The 20,630-nt window shown below is 37.8% G+C and overlaps 1 protein-coding gene across 3 annotated transcripts in view; it reads right to left on the minus strand.

Annotated features, from left to right (window-relative positions):
- FGF14 (fibroblast growth factor 14) overlaps positions 1 to 20,630 on the minus strand; it is a gene marked incomplete at both ends in the record, with an annotated part of 678,725 nt that overhangs the window by 148,152 nt on the left and 509,943 nt on the right. For 2 of the 3 annotated variants that reach the window (XM_080689521.1, XM_080689522.1), the window contains 2 exons: positions 8,636 to 8,739; positions 16,310 to 16,420. In XM_080689521.1, the coding sequence (XP_080545647.1) occupies positions 8,636 to 8,739; positions 16,310 to 16,420 (215 nt within the window). The remainder of the gene's footprint in view (positions 1 to 8,635; positions 8,740 to 16,309; positions 16,421 to 20,630) is intronic. The other variant, XM_080689523.1, reaches the window with a different exon arrangement.

Consider the following 20,630-nt stretch of genomic DNA (forward strand, 5'->3'; position numbering starts at 1 on the left):
GGTTAGGTTTAGTCCTAGGCATTTTATTGGTTTTAATGGAATTGTTTTCTGGATTTCTTTCTCAGTGCATTTATGGTTGGCATTATAGAAAAGGTAGTAATATTTTAGGTTGACTTTGTATTCCTCTATTTTGTTGAAAGCTCTTGTAGTCTTTTGGTTGAGTTGTTTGGGTCTTCTAAATATAGAATTGTGTTGTCTGCAAATAAAGATAATTTAATTCTTCTTTTTCTATTTGAATTCCTTTGATATCCTTCTCTTTTCTTATTGCTCTGGCAAGAGTCTTGAAGTCTATATTGAAAAGGAGTGGTGACAGTGGGCATCCTTGTATGTTCCTGATTTTAAAGGGAATTTCTACAATTTTCCCCTGTTCAATATGATGTTGGCTTTGAGTTTATTGTATATTGCCTTAATAACCTTGAGGTCCATTCTTTCTATTCTTACTTTTTACAATTTTTTAATATGAATGAGTGTTGGATTTTGACAAATGCTTTTTCAGCATCTATTGAGATGATCCTGTGAATTTTGTCCTTAGTTCTATTTATGTAGTGAATAAAATGTATTTATTTACATATGTTGAACCAGCCTTGCTTTCCTGGGATGAAACCAACTTGGTCATGTTGTACAATTTTCTTGATGTGGTTTTGAATGAACATGACTAGTATTTTTTAAACATTTTTGCATCTATGTTCATCAATATTATTGGACTGTATTTTTTCTTTTCTGGAGGTATCTTGGGAAAACTGTTTATCCAGCTGTAGAAAAATGGAATTAAATCCTTACCTCTGACCATGCACAAGAGTCAACTCAAGATGGATCAAAGACCTGGAAGTTGGACCAAAGACTATGAAGCAACTAGAGGAGGGCATAGGCTCAAAAGCCCAAATTATAGACACAGGTAGAAACTCCTTCAACATTACCCCTACAGCTCAGTAATTAAAACAAGAATAAGTGGGGGATGGCATTAAACTAAAAAAGTTTCTTTTCATCAAAGTAAATCATCAAGAGTATAACGAGAAAGCCTACAGAGTGGGAGAAGATCTTGGCCAGCTATCCCTCTGATAGAGGACCAATACCTAGAATATACAAGGAACTTAAAAGACTTTACACTAAAAAAATTAATCAAGAAATGGGCAATTGAATTGAATAGACATTTCACAAAAGAAGAGATACAAATGGCCGATACATAAAAAATGTTCAACATCATTAGCAATCAGAGCAATGCAAATCAAAAGTACACTGAGAGTCCATCTAATCCCAATCAGAATGGCAATCGTCAAAATTTTAAAACAAAACAGTAAGTATTGGCAAGGATGTCAGGAAATTGAAACTCCTGTACACTGTTAGTGGGATTTCAAATTAGCTCTGCTCCTATGGAGATCAGTATGGAGATTCCTCAAAAAACTAGGAATGGGCCGGGCGTGGTGGCGCATGCTTGTAATCCCATGCTTGGGAGACAGAGACAGAAGGATTGTGCAGGTTCAAAGCCAGCTACACTGGCTTAAGAGACCCTGTTTCCAAATAAAAAGAATATAAAATAGGTCTGGGAGTGTAGCCCAGAGGTAGAAGGGCTGCCAGAAATCCCAGTATGGGGAAAAAACAAAACAACAACAACAACAAAAAAAACTGGGAACGGACCCACCATATAACCCAGCTCTATCACTCCTGGATATCTTTCTATAGGGACTGAAATTAGAGAACTATAGTAATATGTGCAAAGCTATGTTCATAGCAGTACAAGTAGCAATAGCCAAATTATGGAACCAACTTAGGTATCCATCAACAAATAAGTGGATTATAAAATTTTGGGAAACACACACCATGGGATTCGACTCAGCAATAAAGAAGAAAAAAATTATGCCATTTGCAAGAAAATGAAAAAGCCCGGAAAACAAGTTAAGTGAGATTAGCCAGTCACGGGGAGTGAAGAGTCATATATTTTCTCTAAAATGTGCAAGCTAGGGAGTAACTTGGATTCCAGAGAGACTCCATATTATGGAGGAGACACCTCAGTGGAGCCAGGGAGATGGTCTAAGGGAGGTGAGGGTGAAGAGTGAGGTTCATTAATAGAAAACTACCATTGGCTATATGTACATATGTAAAAATGCCAATGCCAAACTCAATAATCTGTATTGGTAAAAGAGGAAATGGGGTGGTGGTGGAGAGCACCCACCAAGTACTGTGTGCATGTGTATCTCTGTCAGCATGATTTACATTATAATATGAAAATATATGCACAAAAATCATATTTTAAAAAACCAACATAAGATAGAGATATTAATTGGGATTAATTGGATTCATTGGGATTTGCTGGCATATGACTGAGAGAGACACGTAGGGCACCATTAGTAAAACAACATTCTTATAATTACCAGGCTGCAATAAAATAAAAACAGTATGTATGTATAATGTGTATATATATATATATATATATATATATATATATATGAATGTGTTTACATACATACATACATACATACATACATACATGTATTGGGGATGGAGCCCAGGGGCATTCTGCCTCTGAGTGACACCCCCAGCCCTATTTTTGATTCCTTATTTTGAAACAGGGTCTCACTGAGTTGCAAAGGGCCTTGCTAAGTAGCTGAAGTTGGCCACGAACTGCGATCCTCCTGTCTAGGCCTCCCAAATGCTGGGGTTACAAGCTTGTGCCACCATGCCCAGCTCAATTATACTTTTTTTTTTTTTTTTGGTAAAATTTTTACTTTGTTGAAAAAAAAAATGTCAGATTAAAATTAAACCTTGAAATTAACTTAAGCATCCAATGGAAATTATAATTTTAAGATTAAGACAGATACCCAGTGAGACTGGGTAGTTGTAATACAGGCATTAGCTGTATATCCAGAACCCACGTGTTCTGAAGAAAGCTCAGGGCTCCATCCCTGGAGCCACCAACTGCGTTTCCTTCCTCCCTCCCTTCTTTCCTTTCTTCCTTCCCTCTTTTTTCTTTATTAGAAACACAACTTCAACTCTTCTTCACTGCTGCCCACATAATGAGTGATCATTTCCTTTCATTCCAAATTTCTCGTTAGTTTCTAGAATCTTCTTTCTGAACCTGGGCTTTTTGTCAGAATTTCTCCAAGTCACAGGTTATTAGGGAACAAACCAACCAACCGAAACAAAACAAAGTAAACTAGACTGTTCCCTTTAGCATTATACATTGTTTATAGTTGGCTAAAATATACTTTTTAAAAATTTTTCCTGGTGATAGGGATTGAACCTAGGGGCATTTTACCTCTAGGGCACGCCCACAATTCTTTTTATTTTTTTTATTTTAAAACAGAGTCTTGCTAGGTTGCTTGGGTCTCACTAACTTGCTGGAGTTGGCCTCAAACCTGTGATCCTCCAGTCTCAGTGTCTGAAGTACTGGAATTAAAGGCATGAGGCATGACACCTGCTTCTTTAACCCTTAAACATCATTTTAAACTAATTCTTGCACAAAATGTTTCTTTTTTGCTTTCTGTTCTCTGACTTTTAGCTTGTATTATACCTGCAAGCAAATGATTTATATGTGACATAGTATTTTTTCAGACACATATCAAGTAACATATTATAATCATTATGACCACAAACAAAATAACTACTGTCATACTGAAGAATAGATTCCACAGGGAACAAGTGCTTTCAGCAATGGAAATGCAATTATTGACACTGCAGTCAAGATAACTTATTTTTTGTCCCCCTGAGGTAGAATTATCTGACACATTGAATATCTTTATTTGGATACCAAAGGCTTATAAGAGTTACTTCCTAAAATACAAATAGAGAAATATATACCTAGAGTCATGTCACAGGTGGGATTTTCATTTAACATAATTCACTTTGAATGACTTGGCTCTTTTATTGCTTATATTCTAAATCTATAGACCTTTAATAAGATCTGGCTCTATATTGGACAACAGTGCACACTGCACAAACATTAAGCCATTTTTTTTCTTAAAAGTAGGCATAAACATAAAGCAAGATAACTTCATTTCTCATATTAACCCTTCAATACCTCTTTTCTTTAATCTGATATTAATGTTGTCATTTTAAAACATTTACTAAATTAATTCAAAACTTCTTAGTGGGGTTAACAATGTCTGTTTCAGCTTTTAAAATTTAAAGCTCAGTGCCGAACGTGGTGGCACACGCTTGTAATCCCAGCATTCTGGAGGCTGAGACAGGAGGATCACTGTTCACAGCCAGCCTCAGCTACTTAGTGAGGCCCTTTGCAACTTAGTGAGACCCTGTTTCAAAATAGAGAATAAAAAAATAGGTTTGAGGGTGTTGCTTAGAGGTAGAACGCCCCTTGCTGGGTTCCATCCTTAGTACCACAAAACAAACAAACAAATAATAAACAATAAAATTTAAAGCTCAAGTATTAAATGCAATATATATAAGAATATTAAAATATATAAGAATATTAAATATCCATGTATGTAATTAAACATCTTCCCAATTAATGTAATTTCCTGTAATTGTTTACTTTTTATTTAAGTCTTTTATAAGGAAGCATTATATTTCAGATAATACTTCTTAATTATTGTTCTAAAATGAATCTTATTCTTTAGCCAACAATTCCTTAAAGGTTTTGATTACATACAATGTGCTTATAGCTGCACGTTAGAGTAGGTGCCAGATCATCTTATAAAAAATATTGAGCACACAAGAAAACATTGAAACACAGTTTAAAATGTCAACTACTGAGTCAGACTAACTGTGCTTTAATACAATCTTCCCCATCCACTACCTGCATGATTTTGGGCAGATTCTTACTGCCTGCATATTCTTTAACTATCTGCATTTTAATTGTATTTGCTTAAAAAAAAAAAGCATTGTGGAAAGGTTTAAATGGACTAATCTGTGTATGGAATAGCACTAGGCAGGGTGGCCAGTATCTCCATTATTACTATGATCTAAGTATAATGATCATTATTATATAAAAAATAATTGTATCTGTCTTTATATTATTATTTTAGTAGCTGCTTTGTGTGTGTGTGTGTGTGTGTGTGTGTGTGTGTGTGTGTGTGCTTACTGGGGATTGAACCCAGGGGGATTTTATCTCCGGGGTACACCCACAGCTCTTTTATTTTTTATTTCGAAATAAGATCTCACTAAATTGCTGATGCTAGCCTAAAACCTCCAATCCTCTGGTCTCACCCTCATAAGTATTGGGATCACGGGCATGTACCACTGGACTAGGATAGAATAAATAATTATGGAAAATAAAATATTTGAAGTTCAAATAAAGTATTTTATGGGGTATTATTAAAGACTTGAAATTATTTTTGGTTTTTATCTAAGTCCTTTTTCTGTAAGGTGGTTGAAGATTATTAGGGCCTGAACCCAGGCAGAGGAGATAGATCTCTTAGGGTATACCTGGGCAAGCACAGTGTCTTTGAACAGACTGGATTTGGAGCACATTTGAGATGGTAAGAGGAGAAACAATGTCAGAGAGTCAAGGCAACATGGAGGCCCAGAAGCCAAGAACCTGGAGAATGGCAGAAGACAATGTGTCAAGGGAGAAGGCAGAAATGGCTACCAGGATGCATTCTGTGCAAGCACGTCAGCCACAACTCTGCCATGACACCAGATTCTTGGTCAGGGAAGCCATAGTCAAAATGCTGGGGACTGGACTGGCAGCCAAGACTCTTCTCATCTCTATGATTACTGTACTCCTTCGATGACATCAAACAAAACTAGCATTTGATTCTAAACACATACTCGATGATACACTGTACCCTGAAGCAAGAATGGCATCCATTCCCAAGCTTATGGGCCCAAAATAAAAAAGCTTCACTCTCAATAGCAAAATTATAAAATGAACATAATTCCCCCCTGACAACAATATATATCTCAAAGTACTGCCATGTTGCAAAATTATAGAGGGAGGGAGGAAGGGAGAAGGAGAGAGAGGGAGAGGAGAGGAAGAGAGGGAGAGAGAGAAGGAGAGAGGGAGGGAGGGAGAGAGGGAGAGGAGAAGAAGAGAGGGAGAGGTAGAGAGAGAAGGAGAGAGGGAGAGAGAGAGAAGGAGGGAGGGAGAGAGGGAGAGGAGAGAAAGAGAGGGAGAGGGAGAGGGAGACAGAGAGAAGGAGAGAGGGAGAGAGAGAGAAGGAGGGAGGGAGAGAGGGAGAGGAGAGAAAGAGAGGGAGAGGGAGAGGGAGACAGAGAGAAGGAGAGAGGGAGAGGGAGGGAGAGAGAGAGAGAAGGAGAGAGGGAGAGGGAGGGAGAGAGAGAGAGAAGGAGAGAGGGAGAGGGAGGGAGGGAGGGAGGGAGAGAGAGAGAGAGAGAGAGAGAGAGAGAGAGAGAGAGAGAGAGAGAGAGAAAGAAAGAGAGAGAGAGAGAAAGCAGATATGCAGCGGGGGATTTTTAGACCTCTCCTAGATTACTGTGGATAAAAGGAGAAGCCAAAACAGAACAAATGTCAAATCAATAAAACTGACTTGTATCTGAAATGAGTCCTCTTTAGAAAATGGTCTTCATTTGTACTGGTATATTTTTTCTAAATGGTAGAGCAAAAGAAATTCTAGCTTCATCCTGCTTAGAATGGGCCGCCCGCGTGTTCATCAAGGAGAGGCACATCATTTGCATAATGTAGGGCCAGCTCTGCGTGTGGGAATGCCCTTCAGGGAACCCAGATAAGAGCCTGGAACACAGGCAGCCTGTGTTGTTTTTAGGCTCCTGTGAGGGAATCCACAGCTCCCAGCTCCCAGCAACTTTCCCTCTGACAGGGTTTCCCACACTTGCTGGGGAAAATAGATCACCTTTCCTGGAAGGCCCCCAGAGAAGGTTTCTGTTGAAGATATCTCTCTCTCTCTCTCTCTCTCTCTCTCTCTCTCTCTCTCTCTCTCTCTCTTTTCTCCATGTTTATATTTGAACATACAAACATATATTTCCATATATAGATATAAATTATTATTTTGTTGGTGATACCTAATAACAGTGAACTTTAAAAGAGTATATATAAGAATGATATGCAAACTCAAATAAGCGCTTATTTTAAGACATTTAAAATATGTGAGAGTTAGGGAGAAATGGGTCATAGGCGACCTAAAGGAGAAAGGAGGGGGAAGAGGAAAATCTCTAAAACACACAATGTACTTAAACATATCGAAGTCAACCACTAAGCCGAGCAAGGGAGGGAGGGACGGGGAGGGAATGGGGTGGGAATTGGGTAGGGGTTAAATCAGTGATGTGTACATGTCTGTACACACAAGTTTTTTACCCCAATATGATATATGAATATAATGCACGAATAAAAATGGAAAAAAATTTTATCAAATTCTGCTCCAGGAATAGTGGAAAGAATCATCTTCATTTTAGCCTTTGTGGCTTGGTCTGGTGGCCAAAATGAATTCTAACTATTATAAAGTATGAATACAACACACATGAATGCAAATTATTTGTTAATAGAAGATATTCTAGTCAAGACTACATGGCCAGAAATGTACTCAACTTTTAATAAATATTAACACAAAACAGGTAGACGTTCTTGACGTTCTTAGATTTTCATGAAATATGCATTTCAATATTAGAAGTAGCTGTATTTCCAGTAAAATATTTACACTATTTAAATTCTAATTTCTAAACAGATATAGTCAGTCTTCTTTATCCACAAGTTCGGCAACAGTGGATTCAACCAAACATATCAAAACCATTGAAAAAAATTTTTGTCTGTACCGAATATATAGACTTTTTTCTTGTTATTATTCTCTAAACAACATCACACAATAACTATTCATGCAGCATTCACAATGCATGGGATACTGTAAGCAGTCCAGCAATGATTCACAATATTTAAGAGAATTTGGGTAGGTTATATGAAAATACCATACCATTTTACATAGAGGCATTAGTATCCATGGATTTGGGGTTCCATTGGGGATCTTGGAACAAATTTCTGGTAGTGGTGAGGCAAAACTGTACTTTTGTCTCTCCCTCTTTCTTAGAACTCACATATTATATCCTTTCCAAAAGTTTAATTTTTGTTTTATTCTGTATTTTGAAACAGGGCCTCACTAAGTAGTAGCTGAGGCTGTCCGCGAACCACGATCCTCCGGTCTCAGCCTTCCGAATGCTGGGATTGCAAGCGTGCACCAACACGCCCAGCTACATTTTTAGATTTTTCGTGTGAGAACATCCATTTTACTGCATGTTGACATGAGTTAGTTATATATACTTCAAAATTACAAAAAGAGTAAAATTTTAACAGCTTCCCTACAAAAACTTATGTTGTTGAGATGATGGATATGTTAGCTTAAGCCAATCTTCTTACAAAGTGTAGATGAATAGAAACATCACATTATTCGCCATAAATATTCACATTTGTTATGTCAATTAAAATAATAAAAAGAAAACATATAGAAATCTTTCAAAACTGGTCACTTTCCCATGAACCAGCTCCATTTTGAAAACACAGAAAACACACAGTTTGAAACCTTCTATGACTCTTCCTCTAGATGGACTCATATTGCCAAACATTGAGGAATAATGACCGCTCCTCTAACATTCTGATAAAGCTCAGATAGTAAAGCAAAAGTGGCGTTATCAACAGGCAGCCTTCTTATTGTTGCTGCTGCGGCGCTGCTCCTGTTCCTGCCATTTCTGCCCCCGGTGTATTCGGCGCGTTACTTACTGAGGGGTAGAGGTAACCTTCTCCATTCATGGCTATGTACAACCCTGTCTTCACTCCCTGGATAGCGACAACTCGCAGTCCCACTGGGATGAGGTTGAACAGGGCTGCAAAAACAAGCATGGTCGTCATGAGTGGCCAGGAAGAAGCACAGAATCGCTATAGCTTTCTTCCTCTTTCTTTTATTTTAATGGACATCATCTGGATGGCTAAGCTCTGAGAAGTTCCAGGTAAGTAACATTTATTTCTCTTTAGAATGAAGTTCCTGACATAGGCAAAATGAGCACTTTGCCTTCCATTTGGCAGTTTTCTTCCTGGTCTTGCCTGCAGCATTGGGAATAATTGGTGAGATAATAAATAGCACGGAGCCTGTGATCCTGATTCTAGAATCACAGCCTCTGACCATTTGATTCCAAAGGAAATCGCCCAGGAAGATTTCTCCAAGAACAGAATGTTGAAAGTCCAGGTTGAATGCTTATTCCGATCTCTCACATGGAAGGTGTGGCTAGTTTTTGCAGTGCAGTGCAGGGCAGAAGTCATAAAGGTCATGCCCAGACTAAATTACTTTTGCAGAACCAACATGATCTGCCGATCAAGCCAGCAAAAGATGTGCACCTGCTGGCTGGCTAAATTTAGGAAGAACTAATCAAACTGAAGTGTATGCACATTTTAGGGACACAATGTTGGTATTAGTATTATAAAACTATGAGTAAAGAACTAAAAGGTGCTCAGTTTTACCTACGTAAGAGATAAAAACTCATTTCTGTTTTTATATTTTGTTTCTCCCTTTGTCAATAAAGTGATTTTGTATATTTTTCCACAGTGCAGATAGCGATGTTATAATTAATTTGTGTTTGTGTGTATGGGGAGGGAGGGTTATTGGGGGTTGAGCCCAGAGGTGTTTTACCTCTGAGCTACACTACAAGCTCTATTTTATTTTATTTTATTATTTATTTATTTTTGGTGGTGCTGGGGTTCCTGGAAACACTTCTGCCTCGGGTTACACTCCCAGACCTATTTTTTATACTTTTTTATTTGGAAATAGGATCTCGTAAGCCACTGCAGCTGGCTTCGAACCTGCGCAATCCTCCTGTCTCCACCTCCCAAGCATGGGGATTACAAGCGTGTGCCACCACACCCAGCTACCAGCTCTATTTGCTGAGGGCCTCACTAAATTGCTGAGGCTGGCCTCTAACAATCTGATCCTTTTTTTTTTTTTTTAGCTGCCATCACTCTCAGATTATAATTGGTCTTTTTTTTATTATTATTTTGGTGGTACTGGGGATGGAACCCTTCTACCTCCAGGCTATACTCCCAGACCTATTTTATATTTTTATTTGGAAACAGGATCTCTTAAGCCAGTGAGGCTGGCTTTGAACCTGTGCAATCCTCCTGTCTCCGCCTCACAAGTGCAGGGATTACAAGTGTGTGCCACCATGCCAGGCATAATTGGCCTTTTTAAAACTCTTAATACTCCTTTAGTGCATTTCCATGCTACTGATGCTACTGTTACATTTTTATTTTGTGTGTAATGGATCTAATGACATCATTTTTGGTGATAACAGCCTGATGTCTGGAATAATTTGGTCATAGATACATTCATAAGAGAACTGTTAATTATCTACAGTGGGGTTATCTGTTCTGATCACATTTTTCTTAACTCAAATCTAATTCTCAGAACTACAGACAGGACAGGCCTTGAAACCATTAAAGTGTTGTAGTTAACGTATAAGTAAATATCTTAACTGTGTGTGTGTGTGTGTGTGTGTGTGTGTGTGTGTGTGTGTGTGTGTTACTGAGATGGAACCCAGGGGCATTCTACCTCAGAGCTACACCCCCAGTCGTATTTTTTATTCTTTATTTGGAAACAAATTCTCACTGAGTTGCAAAGGGCGTCACTAAGTAGTAGCTGAGGCTGACCTTGTACTGTGATCCTCCTGTTTCAGCCTCCAAAATGCTGGGATTACAAGAATGTACCACCACACCCTGATATAGGCTAAGAACAATATCTTAACTTCAGGCTTTCAACTGTATTCCACAAAAGACAAGTCACTTGAAAATTGTGGGCAATTTTGATTTCATTCTAAGGGTCTACTGAGAACATAATTAAGAGCTAACTGTATAAATTGTGTTCTTTTTTATTCTTGGGTACATGTTTTCTCTTAATAGGGTGAAGCAAGTTACACCCTCTCTTCCACTGATTACATATTGCAGTTCCCAAGATTTGAAGATGATAGGAAAATAGCAAGCCATGGCCACAGATAATTACCTCTAGAAGAACACTCAGGGTATGCGTACATATGTGTGTTTGCATGTGTGTACACGTGTGTGTGTGTATTTTAAGTTAGATATTTGCTGTCAGTATATAAACCAATGATAGTCTCTCTTTCAGAGGATTTCGAGTATTATTTATCTTTGGAAGAAAGATGTTTCTTATCTTTACTGTTTAATACTAAATATGGTATTCTGGAGTCCAAGAAATCCCTTGCCATTGTGCCATCTGCATAGAAAGCCTAAATTGTAGCATTTCCCTTATATTTTGAAAGGATGAGTCACTGTAGGACATTTCTGATTTATGAGGAAAACTTGAGCTACAATCATAATGATATGTCTGTCTATGCAATCTATACTCACCTAACTGATTCAAACCTAACTATTTTAATGTTCACACACTGCTAATGGCATTTGTAGTTTAAATATATATCTATATCTATATATGTACATGTATGTGTGTACACGTGTGTGTGCATGTATTCCAATCTCACTTGCAGTACCTATTAAGTCTAGATGATAATGGAAACAATGGAGTTTGAAAAGACAGGAAAAAAAATTCCCAAAGGTAAACTAGGAGGAAGGATAAACTATTCTCTAGTAAAATGCAGAAGTCATGGTAATGTTGACACTCAGTAGAATTTTAAAAACATACACCTGTAGAAATGTGTGTGCCAATGAAGTCTCCTGGGTGCTCATTTCCTTTTGCAGAGATATTTTGAGGATACATGGGAGCTAAAGATGAGTGAATTTGCTACTCTCTCTTCCCCATCATCAATAGTTTTCTTGCCATTTTTCCCTTCCCAGAGATCTCTGAATTCCTGGGAGGACAGAGCTATCAAGGTTTGCCAACCAGCAGACCCTTTTATCTCTTTTCAATTCATCTGCCATCATAGATGAGACAGCTTCCTAGGGTGGTTCTGAGTTTTCTTTCTAAATAATCCCATGTAGAATGGGAAATGTGTTGAGCTCAGATCAAAGATGTGAAGGTTCCAGCCTTCTTTTTTGTCAATCGGTGACTGTCGAGATGATACCTGGGTGAGTTTTAGGCTACTTCTCACTATTTTTTCCTATTTATGGATGACTAATCTTTGGTTTTTGCTCAGAATTATCAAATATAAAAATATGTTTATGACTTATACCACCCCCCTCTTCAAACCAAAAAGCCTGTCCTTTAATTAGAAGCCATACATTAACTTATGCTTAGAGGATTTCTGCTTGAGAAAAAAATTGCTAGGTTTAAGTGCTATACCAGTATATAAACATCAGCATTTTAAATGCACATCATTATTTTTAAAAATCTTTTTCAGTGTTAAAAATTTCATAAAGATTCCTAAGACTACAGTAATTAACCAGAGGAAAAATAATCTTAAAATCCATCCTAAAAATGGTGACATTCAATTAAAAAAGGTGATAGTACACAAGAGTGGAGTTAATTAGTAATTCCCATTGCTTTTACAAATCTGCTATAATCCTGCCAATTTTTATTAAGTTTCTTAGTTATTCAATTTAAATATCCTTTTGAGGAGAGAACCTTTATCTCACCCTCTTTAAGTTTCTGCAAATGTTGAAAATGGTAACAAAACTAACATAACTGGTTTACAATGCGCATACAGTGAGAAATCACATGTAGGAAATGACGCTCTGGGCCAGGTCTGTGCACAGGAATTCAGCTCATGTCATTGGTTCGGATTAGTTTTTATGTAGTGTTATACTGCCCTTTCTCCTTGGACTGGTCTTCAGCAGCCCTCAGGGGACAGAGGCTCTTAAGACTTACCTAGCGTTTCACATCCCTTCCTGGACAAGGAGGAAGAAATGATAGCACTCAGAGAACAGAAGGTGGAGACTCAGTATCTCATCTTTCTGGCTTAATGTCTCATAGTCTTTATATAATTAGACCCAAGTGGTGTGTGTGTGTGTGTGTGTGTGTGTGTGTGTGTGTGTGTTTGTACATTCTGTCTATATAAACATGTTCATAATTTAGAAAATAATGTGCTGCTCATTCAATTCCAAAGCAATATATTTTTAAAAGACAATGTCTACTGGACACTGCTCAGTGTGAATTTGATTCTCATCATCTGGGGGCAGCTAATTTGGATTATCTCCCCGCCACACACACACTGCCCCACCCTACATACAAATAAGTAAACAGAAATAAAGAAGCTAAGGGAAAATTCATAAAATCTTTGATTGTAGTAAATCATTTCTCCAAGCAGTCCAATAAAGCAGCATTTTTATATATAGCTGTAGTTTATTTTACTTGTTGAAAACTTTTGTCATATTAGTTTATATTAATGAATGACATAATTTCCTCATCTGATGGATCTTTTGAAACATCATAGCTTATACAAATTTAAGCATAGATGCAGAAACTAACTTTTTTTGTTCTGTTAGACTTTTGCCAAAGACAATAAGAAGACACGAAAAACAGTAGAATGCAGGACCTCTGAGCTCCAGGACCCCACCATTGTGATGTAAGAAAGAAGAAATAACTTTTAGCCAAAAAATGGGTAAGAGATTAAAGAAGGAAAAAGAAAATTGACAGATATATATTTATTAGCATGAACCATAAGACACCTGTATCATTCTTAGGTCAAAAATTGTAAGGTATTTAGTCATTTTAAAAGTTTCAACCTAATGATGAAATTCTAAGAAGCAATCAATGTTTGATATTGGTCCTATAAGTAAAAGTCTACCTATTATTTTCTTTTTTATATTTCATTTGGAAACAGGGTATTACTACATTGCTAAGAGCCTCACTCAGTAGCTGAGCCTGGCTTCATTATTATTATTATTATTATTATTATTAATTATTATTATTATTATTATTATTATTATAGTACTGGGGATAGAATCCTCCGAGCTACACCCTACCTCCAAGCTACGTACTCAGTTCTATTTTTTTATTCTTTATTTTGAAGCAGGGTCTCACTAAGTAGCTGAGGGCTGTCCTCAAAATGTGATTCTCCTGTCTCAGCCTCCCAAAGACCGGGACTACAAGCGTGTGCCACCACACCCAGATTCGTATTATTTTATATGCCTGAATTTTTACCTTCTCTTTTCCTAAGTAAAAAGAAAAAGTAAAAATAAAACAACCAACAAATATGTTAGAGAAATATGTTTTATTTGAAAATATAAAAGGAGATATAATAGACATAGAGAGAAAGAATTAAAAATTAAGAGCTGGGCGTGATGGCAGATGCTTGTAATCCCAGCATTTGGGAGTCTGAGACCAGAGGATCGCGGTTCACGGGCAGCCTCAGTTACTTAGTGAGACCCTCTGCAACTTGGTGAGACCCTGTTTCAAAATAAAGAATAAAAAAAAGGGCAAGGGGTGTGGCTCGGAAGTCGAATGGCCCTGGGTTCCAACACCAGAGCCAAAAAAAAAATTGAAAAGAGGAAAATAGAAATAAAGAAATATCAAAAATGCTCGAAGGAAAAATAAAAATTGAAACAGTAGCCAAAATCTAAAAAGAACTAAATATAATAGTTAAAAATATTGATATTTCACATAGATAGAAATCCCAAATATAAAAATAGCTTATTTTATATCACTAGTTGCCCTCTGAGTAAGTGTTAGTAGAAAATTGATCACTAGAATTTAAAATAGGAAGTGTCTATCATATAACTATATGTATTAAAATCTTTCCCTTCATGGAATAATGTTCAATATATGAAGAATAAATTATAAATGAATGTAAAGATTCCTACCTACTCCTGATCCACTAGTAAGATTTCTTGTGATTAAGTACTTCTAATACAAGCAGTTTTTGCTCGAGCAGTAAAGGTGTAGCTATTTTAGAACTATTGTTAAATTAGAAGGAGTAAGATGCCGGTATAAATAGAAAATTGGATAGGAAAACACAAACAATAAGGAGAAATACCAGAGAGAGCCTAACCACACAACTTAAATGTGAGGAAATAGTAAATTGAAAAAGTATTAAGTCAATGAAAGGTTGTGGCTTTAATATTTTCCTTCTTTCTTCCTCCTTTCTTTTCTATTTTCTCTTTCTTACTTTCTCTCTCTCTCTCTCTCTCTCTCTCTCTCTCTCTGTCTTTCTTTCTTTCTTGTTCCTGTTTTTAGGAGTACTTCTTGCATTTTTCCCCATTTAATATGATGTTGTTTGTGTGTCTGTTGTATGCTCTCTTTATGATGTTGAGGTATGTTCTTTTTATTCTGATTCTCTGCAGTGCTTTTAGCATAAGTGGGTGTTAAATTTTGTCAAGTGTTTTTCAGCATCTATTGAAATGACCATGTGATTTTTGTCTTTGGTTCTGTCTAAGTGACAAATTACATGGATTGATTCTTGTATGCTGAACCAGCCTTGCGACTCTGGGATGACCCCTACTTGGTCATGATATATGATTTTCTTGATGTGGTTTTGAATGTGTTGCTAGTATTTTGTTTAGCAGTTTTGCACTTAAGTTCATCAACAATACCTTTCTTTTTCTTTTTCTTTTTTTTTAAAATGTGCGTATGCATGTGTGAGTTGGGGATTGAATCCAGGGTCACTCTACCACCGAGATACACCCCCAGCCCTTTTATATTTTATTTTAATGTAGGGTGCCATTCAGTTGCCCAGGCTGGCTTCAACCGTGCCATTTTCCTGCCACAGCTTTCTGAGTTGGTGGTGTTACAGATCTGTGCCATCATGCCTGGCTGAAAGTTGTGTCGACTTTTAATAAAATAACCAGAGACACAATCCTGTAGAGTAGGCAAGCATTTTGTACAATATATTTAAAGGCTCACCGCCTACATGTTTGCTATACAAGAAAGATATCTTTTCTTGTCAAATGCTAATAATCTGAAAAATTATTTTTCTACTATTTGTAACAACGTATAACTTGTAGCTTTTCAATTTCCACGGGTATCCTGAAGAAGCCACAGCCTTGATAAAACAACGTGTGCAAGGGAAGCGTATGTTCTGTGCACGCACATTTGTCTCAATAATTCTGAATTCTACCATGATGTGTAACTACAGTGCACCAATAAAAGCTTTAAAAAAGAGAATCTGTGGTCAGTTTTCGTCTCAACACACTAGTATACTTCCTTGATTCTTAGAACACATCGAAGGCAACAGCTATTTCTAAGGTCTGAAAACTGGTGTGAGAAGCATGGAATTATCAGCTTACAATTTCTTGGGTTTCTTTCGCTTCTGCATTAATATTTGTATTCACTTTTAATGTATTCATTTTAATGTATTCACTTTTACATTTACTGGTGCATTCGAGTTTCCCATCATCATGTAGCTCACAGTGACAGTGACATCCACACACACACAGCACTGAGTTGTTTTCAGTAAAATCCTAAACAGTGTTCTAGGGAGTCCCTTTGGGAGAAAGGAGCCAGTAGCAGCCCAGTGTCTCCTCCTGCTCTGTGTCAGCTGGGCCCAGGTTGTCACTTACTAGAATTGGTGCTGTCGTCCTTGGTTCCGTCCAGAGCTCCATCGGGGTGCATTTGCAAGTAGTAGCCTTGCCTGCAATACAACCTGGTCACTATGCCCTTGAGCTGGGGATCTGAAAGGCAAACACAGTTACCATGAGCCTCTTTTCTGTTTCTTTTTCAGAAAAAAAAATATTTTATGCAAGTGACACACTTATTTCATATCTCAGAGGATACAAACCATGGAAGGCAAAAAAAATTCAATAATAAGCCTCACATAGAGTAAAGGCCATTTTAAGAAGTTTATATATGTGTGTGTTTAAATTATTCAATAAAACTGCTAAACTCATTAAGATAGTTGATTTCTTTAAACTATAAACAAATCAATGTGATCCAACCTTATGCAGCATGACTACTCAGAAGTTTTGCAAAATTATAACTCTAAGAAACTCTAATAAAGGCTTTTGAATGCCATTTTCCTTTTACTTAAATTGATAAGGTAACCCCAAGTGTGGAAAAACCTGTATCTTTTTTAAAGTTCATGCTAACATTTAATACACCATCTTGGGAAAAGCCCCAGTTTGGAGAGTATCCCCTTTTTTCCAAAGAGTAGCTGTGATTTGTGTGGAAGGACTTGTGGTGGCCACAGCCCAAAGGAGCATTGAGGGCTCTACCTCCTAACTCAGCAAGAGGCACAGGAGCAAACCTACACAGTGGGGCTGGGCAGGGTCTCAGTGAAGAGAATGTGCCTGAGTTAGGCCTGGGTTCAGTCTCTAGCATCAAAAGAACAGCCACAGAACCTAGCCTAACATATGCAGGGAAGTCAGTTCTGAGGCAAAAATCTAAACAAGTTAGATGAATCAAATGGATAAACCTATTAGATCATTTCCATTACTGAAAAGGATGGACAAATTATACAATACTGACTCTGATTCTTGGTCCAAATGGGTGAGGTAGAGGGCACTGGACATTTATTATAACCAAAAGAGAAATCACATATCCTAAACTTCTCAGTAGATGATTTGCAGATAAAGCAACCACCCTAGTATTCCGGTGCTTCCCAAAGAGCCCGCTGCATCTTTGAAAATAAATATTTGCATGTGGTTTTTTTTCAAAGACTCTCCTCATCTGGGGACTAGATTTGATGTGGGACATCATAATCCTCACCATGGCAACTGGCTGCTTTCCACAATGGCTGGATGGGACATGCAAATGCGATTCTGCTGTCCAAACAGCAGGACTCTCCTCATTGATGCCATGCAACCTCTTGTGAGAAATCCATAGAAAAACCAGGCACTTGCAAGCAGGCAAACTCAAGCAGTAGGCAGGCAAAAAAAAAAAAAAAAAAAAAAAAAAAAGGCAATGCTGCCCCCCCCCAAAAAAAGCATCTTTGAGATTTTAATTGGTCCTGGAGAAATGAAAAGAAACACAAACACCTATTTCAATGCCCACTGGCTCTATTGTACACATTTGCTTTGTAGATAGCATGATGTTGAAATAAAACCTTCTGAGAAATAATGCATGAACAGTATCATATCACAACCTCACTTCAATTAAACTCGTCAGGGTACAGGTGCTTTTAAAAGGTGGGGATTTTAAGAAGAATCATCTAAGTGATTATCAGGATTGTGCTACATATTTTGGGAGGTATATAACTCACAATCACACAATTCTAAAATGTGCACCAATAAAAACAACCACAACAAAACTATTATGTCTTCTCTTCCCAACACCCAGTGAGACTTGTTGACTATGAACTCTGTCTACTGAACATTTCTTTTCTGAGTTTTGTGGCATTTTATTTATGTTCTTCTTCTCTACTAAAAAGTAGCAAGGGAGAAAAAAAAGTTGGGGAGAACTAGGTGTGGCAGTGGATACTTGTAACCCCAGGCTAAGGCAGAAGGATTTCAAATGTGAGGCCAGTCTAGGCAATTAATTGCTGCCTCAAAATAAAATTTTCAAAAGGGCTGGGGCTGTAGCTGGATGGCAGTACTCTTTCCTACTATACCCAAAGCCCAGGTTTAATCTTTAGTAGGAGGGCAAAATAAAGGGGAAAAAAGAGTTGGGGATAATTTCTTGATTACCACAAAAATTTACATAAAGAGAATTTTAGGGAATGCCAGCTTTTCTGTGTAACCTTTATGTTCTAATATCAGCTATTTAAAAGAGTAACCCTATATTGAACTAACATCAGGCAGATACGGAAGGAGTCATGTATCCATTCACACAAGCTCCAACATTCTTACACAGACAGGGCTTGTGGACCAAGCCTCATTTCCAAAATAAAATGCCAAATTCTGTTTTGAGCCTGCTTTTAATTAATAAAAGACATTGTGATTTATCTAGTTTCACGGTGCTTGATATTTCTGCTTTTAAAAAACCTAACGACGTTGTGTTCCTTTCAGTCACCAGGTATTGTTCTAAGAATGATCCGTGATTCATTTGTGAAATCCTCACCATGACTTTACTTAACAGGAAGCCAGTTGTGAGGATGGGAAAGTGGATGTGCAGTTAAGTAATTTGACCAAGGTTGTGTCACTAATAAGCACAGGACCGGGGTCTGAATATGAGCGGTCTGCTCCGGATCCGACCCCTTTACTTCTACCATGCAGCCTCCGTAAACTGAACAATTAGACCAGAATGTCTTAGGAACCAAAAACAAATGGAAACCAAACTGCTTAAAATCCAACAACAGAAATATATAAATAAACCAATAAAAACGACACTCTCACATTTCAAAGGTTACCCATAGCTGTGTCCAAACCCAGTCTTTGCACACTCAGAAGTGAACAAGTGATGTTTATCAGTGACAAAAATTAGAAAGGATTGACGGCCTTGACAATCTCTTCTAAGATCCACCCTGCTGCCATTGGCCGTGTTCTCCAAGCATTTCTGCCCTGCAGAACCCTCACCAAAGTCACAACGTCAGCATGGATGTTATAACTTCCTCTGCTATCGTTTCACAATAGCTGTTCTGTCTGCACCAACTCCAGAGGAAAGCATTTCTACCCCTGACTGTAAGGGACAGTATCAGTCCCTCAAGTGCCTGCTTATTTCCTCCCTGCTACGGATGCTTCTGCACAATGCTCCTCACTCTTCTCCCTTTCTCTGTTTTCACTGCCAGCCCCTCATGACCTCACCTAGGTGGTATTCCCACCTGCAGTTTGCTCCAATCCCTCAGGTCTGGAAATACACAGCAAGTCTTCCTGCCCCTGAACTCTGTGGATGCCCCACAGCAGCAGGGCCCTAGCTTCCCTGCTGAGCTTGTGAGTTTCTCTTTTTGGCCAGCCTGTGAAGACCGACTGGGTGTCTGCGGGATGCCCACAAGCATTCCATAATCTCCCACATTCATCCCATCCCCTTTATCTTCCTGCCGCAAAGATGCCCACCTGCACAGAAATACCCCCGGCATGCCTGCGCAGACCTACACTCACAGGCACACACCTTTACATAATCAATTATTTTCCTTCCTTCTGAGTCCAGGGACACTTCGGGGCCGAGTCTTTTTGGGTTATTGTATGCTAGCATTTATCCTAGGTATAGCTACTTCTCTAAACATCGAAATTATTTAATTTTGAGATGTTCTAAGTGTACTAAAAAGGAAACAATACGACTTGCATTCATGTATCAACTACTGCTATGAACAGGTATCAATATTTGGCTTTATAATTCATGATTATAATCCTTACTGATGTAACTGTATGATTAAGATTGGCCTCACAAACTGGACTGTAAATTTTAGGAAGAAAGCTGAAATGTGTGACATTTTTTCACCATTACATCTTCAGGGACCAGATGAATAAAGGCTGTGCAGTGAATATTTGTTGAATGAATGTTGACAGGGATATGGTAAAATACCCAGTAATTCTATACATTGCTGGTAAGAGTGAAATTGGAACTATAACATGAAAACTCAAGATGGCAATTACAGTAAAGCCTTATAAGTGTCCACTACCTTTGATCAGGGAGCCTTGCTTTCTAGACTTCTAACTTAAAAGTAAATCCTAAGCATTATAAAACTTCATGTAGCCAGGTATGGTGGCCCCCACCTATAATCCCACTACTTGGGAGGCTAAGAGTGGAAGATTGCAGGCTCAAAGTCAGCCTGGGCAACTTATTGAGACCCTCAGCAACTTAGCAAGACCCTGTTTCAAAAGAAAGATAATTGTGTAAATAAAAATAGAGCTTGGGGTAATGTATAGTTAGGAAGTAGAATGCCCCCAGGCTTAATCCACAAAACAAACAATAATAAAACAAACTAACTAAGCTTTATGAAAAATATAAGTGTATATAACATGAGCCTAGCAAAATAAAATTACTATTGCTAAGAAAAAGTATATGAGA

Source organism: Muscardinus avellanarius (genome assembly GCF_963383645.1).
Source record: "Muscardinus avellanarius genome assembly, chromosome: 2".
Taxonomy (NCBI): domain Eukaryota; kingdom Metazoa; phylum Chordata; class Mammalia; order Rodentia; family Gliridae; genus Muscardinus; species Muscardinus avellanarius.